This window comes from Branchiostoma belcheri, unplaced genomic scaffold (genome assembly GCF_001625305.1).
Source record: "Branchiostoma belcheri isolate BF01 breed outbred unplaced genomic scaffold, Haploidv18h27 scaffold79, whole genome shotgun sequence".
NCBI classification, from domain to species: domain Eukaryota; kingdom Metazoa; phylum Chordata; class Leptocardii; order Amphioxiformes; family Branchiostomatidae; genus Branchiostoma; species Branchiostoma belcheri.
In genome coordinates, this window is record NW_017804453.1 from 1549332 (window position 1) to 1555796 (window position 6465).

Below are 6465 nucleotides of genomic sequence, written 5' to 3' on the forward strand. Positions count from 1 at the left end.
GGCTAATAGTGACTAGATCCATATAGTACATAGAGTCACAGACACAATTGTGCAATTGCAAACTAAACAGCGAACACAAAACCATTTAAATTTGATTACTCCGACCATCCTGAGCTTGCAATCCCTTAGTCAGTATTTTATTACTGACTCATACTCATTATGTATATGACCCCACAAGTAGATCGTCTTCTTCGGACAGATATCTACTCATCTTTGGATGTATCTGTCCATCATTTGATCGTCTCTTTTCTAATTATTGCCAACCTAAAGGATAGAAAGCAAAACCTCAACTATTGGCTGAAACACAACTTCATTCAAACAATAAATAATACAATGTCTCGTCTATTTGTATTAGAATGATGATCACAATTCTGTGCAATGACTAGGCTTGCTTATCTGGTGTATTTCTGCTTATTCTAAGTTACTATTACTAAAATAATAGATTTGACAAATCACACCATTTGATTTTAAAATTAATTCTCACTACCAAAATATTGATTTTTTGTTATAATTGTTAATTGTGAGTGGAAATGATGCAGATTATAACATAGATTAATGGTTCACTTGGTATTACTGGATCAATTTCTCATTGTTTTCGTTGTTTTAGCATACGTACGGGAATAGTATAGTGTCAAGGTACACTGATGTTTTCTGTTAGATATGTCCCCTTTTCACTAGAAGCTACTGCGGCTGTGCGATGAAATGTTAGACAGATCTCTGAATGAATAAATAACGAATTTCACGTTTTGTGTGTTTTTCTTGCCTTTTAAATTATAACATCGTGCATTATATTTTAAATATAACATCAAGAGATCAAGGGTCACCCAAATTCAAGTTCTATCGCTCAACCATCGTTCAGCGATCTCCTTGTAGTGGAAAGTCGAGTACATATAAGGGGCCAACCTGTCAACCTTATGTTTTCTACCCATGCACGACCGATCAGTAAACCAGACATGTTTTGATGCCGTGTCCGGGGCAATGTTTACTTAATGACGTCTGCCTCGCTGTAGTCGCTACCCTGTAGCGCGAAGAAATCCTCCAGCCGCCACTGCAGCGACTCGAAGGTTGGCCTTTCACATTCGTCCTTCTTCCAGCAGTCCAGCATGATCTGGTACAGACTGTCCGGGCAGCCTGGCGAGCAGGGCATCCGGTAACCCTTCTCCACCTGGGTCAGAACCTGGGGACGAGAGGGGGGATCACGACTGCTCAGTATGAACCATTGTGGGTAACATGTAGTAGTACATTTTAAGGCCTCCGAGAGGTAAACAAATACTTCTGGACATGCATAAAGCATTGTCTACGCTTTTGGTTTTGCCTTTGACACTTGGCAAGGATAGTCTATTTGTGAATGTCCTAATAAGGATCATATTTTTAATGTAACTCCGGGAAGAAGAGAGTAGGCTGTGCTATACTACATGCAACCCAGGACTATATTATTTGTCATCTAACTTTGTAGTAGTACTAGTTCACAATGATTACTGCTGGGTAGGAAGTAATGTTTTAGGTGTGTGAGTTGTGGGTTTGTCTGAATGTTTGTCCGGACAAGGTATGCAGACAAGACAAGGGAGGGGGATAGAATGGCAGGCAGAATGGTAGGAGCTTAAAAGGTCAGATACAGGCAAACGGGGTGCACTTGAAGGTCATGTGTTTTGCGACCTTGAAGACTGACCTCTGCGTTGGTCATGCCCGGGTACGGCATTCGGCCATACGTCACCAGCTCGTACAGCAGGATGCCGAAGGACCAGACGTCTGACTTGATAGAAAAGCGGCTGTACAGGGCGGCTTCAGGCGCCGTCCATTTGATGGGGAACATGGCGCCCTCACTGGCATTGTACTCACCGTCCCTCATTAACCTACACAACAGGGGATGGAATCTCAACGATACCAGAAGCTACATGTACATGTATGCCCTTTTGGTATCATCAAATGTATGGAAGGCTAAGAGGATAATCTTTAACTTTGAAGTGGTGATCAAAAAGGTACATAGGTAGACCCGGGTCATAATGTAATATTGAAGGGGAAAAAGTACAGAACAAAATTGACTTTGATTTTCTAAACGGAAAAAATAATTATGCTGCATCAGATATGACAAACTATGTTAGATTTTTAAGAATATCTCGTATTTGAAATACAGGAAGAGTTTCAATAAGAGAATATAGCAAATGTTTTAGTCAGAATCTATATTCAGATGATTCTATATTCAGTCTTCCAATGTGATACATCCTGAAAAAGAAAGAGGGCGATTTTGTATCGGACTTAAACTGCCCTGCATTGACAGATAGGACGCTAGGTGGCGTTTTACAGCTGTGTTACCTTGACAGTCCAAAGTCGGCCACCTTGCAGATGTTATTGTCACCACAGAGGACGTTCCTGGCCGCCAGGTCACGATGTACGTAGTTGTTCTGCTCCAGGTAGGCCATTCCTGAGGCGACCTGGGTCGCCATGTCCAACAGCTCTGGCAAACGTAGCGAATTACCTGAAATTAAAAAAAAAGGATCGAAATTGAAAAAAAAGGCTCTGTCCTTGGTGCTGAAACCCCTTGTGATTAAAAATGCTCTGTCCTTGGTGCTGAAACCCCCTCCATAAAATAACATACTGTACTTGGTACAAGAACGTTCTGCCATTGGTGCTGAAAGGCAATTTCTATACAGGAACGTTTTGTCCTTGGTGCTGAAACTTCATATCCATACAAGAAAGTTCTGCTATCGGTGCTGAAAGGCAATTTCTATGAAGGAAAGTTTTGTCCTATATGGAACTGGTACGGAAGCACCCTGTCCATAAATGAAACCTCTGTCCTTGGCGCTGAAACACCCGGTTCATTAAAGAAAGCCCTGTCCTTGGTGCTGAAACACCCTGTGTACATTACGGTGCTGAAGCATCTTGTCAATAGTGAAATGTTCTGTACAGCCAAACCATTTACCTAAGATTCTATATATTGTTGTCTTCGACAAAAGATGGTCATGATATCTGATATTCGCCACATTCTTTTTGCCCTAGAAGGTGCAAAGGGGATCAAAGTTATGATATACCCTTGGGTTGTGTCGCAATCAAAACTAAACCACTAATCGGTTAACTTTGTTGTTTTATAAGGCTAGGAACTTATTCCTGACGGATCACAGTACATTGATGATCTTTCCCGTCTTGTCTTTCCCTAATTAATCCCAATTGTCTTTCTGATTTTTAAGCAGATGTAAGAATAGCGATCCATCTTTTACGTCTGCTTTGAATCATTTTCCTCTTTCTAGTTTAGCAATTTTAACAACCCTGTAAATATACCTATACAATTCAATGTCCGACAGTTTACACTTTAGTGTAAGCTTCTTCAGGGAATTAGACAAATTGTGAAAAACAATTCAGAAAGGATCAATGATCAACTCATTTCTATATATAACCACCCAAATACCAATTCAGAGAGGAGTCTCGCAAATGTGACGAATGGATTCTATCAAGATCCAGATACCGATACAGATTGCTTTTAATGCAAAGTATGAATTTGATATTACAGGATACCTTTATCCCTCTGTAGATAGTCGAGGAGAGAGCCGTTGGACATGAGCTCCGTGACGATGTAGATAGGTTCTTCCATCGTGCACACGGCATACAGCTGGATCAACTTGGGATGACGTAACTTCTTCATGATAGCGGCCTCCTGAAGGAAGGCGTCTGGTGACATAGATCCTGTCAGAGATTCAGAGATAACAAGATGTGTAAGGATAGTGTAAGTTCCTGTTATGCTGCGTGTCGATATTAAACTCGGGTATTATCCCCCTACTCTGTCTGGACAGACAGACATATCCACAAATCAGCTATCTAAAGCCATACTACGGTGTCTAGGAGTAACCAAAAATTATTATATGGCCCTGGCATATTCAAGACGCGACATAACGGCAGGTCCTGCTGCAGTACCAAAGAAAGCCGCCAGGGAGTCCGACATCTAATCGTTTCTTTCATAGGTCCTAACCTAACCATGTCAATTCATCCATATCTTATTAGGATACCGTGGTAAACTAGAAACATCGTTTCATAGTTAGAAATGCCACGAAAAAAACATAACCCTGTTCGACTCAATGCTGAACGTCTTACCCGGCTTGAGAGTCTTGATGGCGACCGGGGTGGTGTTGTTCCACACACCCTGCCACACCTCCCCGAACTGGCCGTGTCCCAGCTTCTTAATCAGCTTCAGGGATTCCCTGGGAATCTCCCACTGGTCCTTGGAGTTGTAGCAGAGATCGATCTAAATATGAATACAAGTCCACCCATTAGAATCAATTCAAATGCTAGTATGTACACATATAGTAAACTAGAAAGGTAACATTTGCATGTAGATAAAACATCACTAATAACCATGGTCATTGACCTTATAATCTCCTGTAAGACCTTACTTGACTAATTAATTTAACTGGAACGGAAGAAGAGGAAGAAAAAACCGACGTTTTCTCCTCTGCCAATATAGAATAATACAAGTAAGGATACGAAAATAACCAGTGCATGTTTTTCTTACTATTCCAGGCCTTGGAGACACTCTAACTGTAAAGATGTATTAGACATGTAGGTGCCATTCAATTACCTGCGGTTTCTCTATGACTTCCAGTGGTTTTCTGAGGGTGCAGCACAGCCCGTAGGAGGCGGTGGAGTAGTGGTCCACCAGGGAGGCCAGGTCTGGGAAGGTCGTGCGGCGGTTGATGTAGAACTCGCCGTTAGCCCACCGGCCTAAGCGGTAATGTTTCACTGCGGAAAATTAACACACCAGGTCAGCTAATTAACAAGGAAGTTGGAAACTATCTGCAGTCTCTTCTACTAATAATTTCCTCAAATTATATACAAAGACTTGTCTTGTCCAGCATATGGCTGGATCTCGGCAACTCTAATCAGAAAAGTTTGTGTTTCTTTTCTTTTGTGCAAAGCTTTTCATTCTTGTCATTTGTAGCGTTAAACTAGTATTGATCATAATAGGTAAATGTGTAAAAGTTGCAGGTGCGAGAAGATTCTTAGTCAAATGTTGAAACCTTTTTATCTATCTCTTTATCTATGATGTGATCAACTGTGTTCAATGTCTTACCACTATTGACGTCCCGGAGTGACAGGGAAAACTCCCCTAGCTTGCTCTCACTCTCCCTCACGAGGAAGGAGCCTTGTTCTCCGGTCTTCAGCAGCTGTCGCTCCGCGTCCATTCGCTTGATTTTCCCGAAGAACCACCTGTAGTAACCATAACGTATACGCGTAAGGACAGTACATGTACCAGTACACTCATTATCGTCCTTGTTACACGAAGTAAGAATACAGATAACACCCCTACACATTGTAATAGTATAGCCCATCCTGCCAAGTAACGCTGAGACCAGAGACTCGATCTCTTTACCATCTGGACGGCATTGAGCACTGTACCTACTAACACAGCACGTAGAATAAACCAACTGGAAATGCACTGAATCTGTGCTAATTCCTGACGTGCAAAAGCAACATGGTGTCAAGAAGTGGCCTTCAGCAAGTTCAGGAGAACTGAGAAAGGCAAAACGGACCCGAAAAGACAGAAGAAGACAGAAGAAGACGAAAGCAAACGGTCTCAAGTCAAGACGGAAGGACAGAGAGAGCCAAAGTCTTCAGAGGAGACAGCTAAGTCTAATGTCTTTCTTCCAAGATAGCATCCAGAGAATGCTAGTCTAAAGAGCACAAGAGAACTTTGATGGAATAGAATATTGTGAGAAAATTCCATTAAGAACTTGTGAAGAATTTCCATTGAGAACTTGTAAAGAATTTCCAGACAGTCTGTGAGTCAAGCACATGCGTAGGCATAAGGGCTCTATTGTTTTAGCGTGTCCCAGGAAATAGGACACATTCCTTAGCGTCTGGAAAGTTGACAAGTAGGAATTCTGCTAACGAGAAGGATCTAAGGTCAGAGGTGCCAGGAACAAGCATATGTCAATGTCTAGTTACTGTGTGGGCAGGTGACAGCATCAAAACAAACACAGGCAGACGGTCAAAAAGAAGACTTTTGAAGGCATAAAAATGGCAGACAATCGACTGTTACCAGTACCAAAGCCCATGGAACTGACAGGGGATGTTGCGCAAAACTGGGAAATTTTCAAAGATGAATGGGCCAGCTATGAGATTGCTACAGAGAAGAATAAAAACCAAAGGAAATCCGAGTAGCAACACTGAAGACCGTGATTGGTAGAGATTGCTTGGACATTCTAAGAAACTTAGATATTCCAGCCGACCCAAATCAGCCAAACGTAGACCCCAGGCAAGACCCCGATAAGATTATAGAAGCCTTAGATAAGCACTTCAAGCCCTTGAAGAATACCGTGTATGAGAGATACAAATTCAATACATGTGAACAAGCACAAGGAGAAAGTATTGAAACGTATGTGGCTCGCTTGAGGAAACTAGTGTCTACATGTGAGTATGGCGCTCTGAAGGATGAGATGCTGCGAGACCGAATCGTGCTTGGAGTTCGAGACAACA

The 6465-nt window shown here is 42.0% G+C and overlaps 1 protein-coding gene across 1 annotated transcript in view; it reads right to left on the reverse strand.

Annotated features, from left to right (window-relative positions):
• Positions 1–343: 343 nt before the first annotated feature.
• Positions 344–6465, reverse strand: part of LOC109485864 (tyrosine-protein kinase SRK2-like) — a 12143-nt gene continuing 6021 nt past the window's right edge. The window contains exons 5-12 of the mRNA XM_019789535.1: positions 6035–6071; positions 5060–5196; positions 4568–4728; positions 4084–4234; positions 3511–3678; positions 2314–2476; positions 1670–1853; positions 344–1177 (exon numbers count right to left, since the gene is read on the reverse strand). Coding sequence (XP_019645094.1) covers positions 983–1177; positions 1670–1853; positions 2314–2476; positions 3511–3678; positions 4084–4234; positions 4568–4728; positions 5060–5196; positions 6035–6071 — 1196 coding nt within the window. The 3' untranslated portion in view covers positions 344–982. The remainder of the gene's footprint in view (positions 1178–1669; positions 1854–2313; positions 2477–3510; positions 3679–4083; positions 4235–4567; positions 4729–5059; positions 5197–6034; positions 6072–6465) is intronic.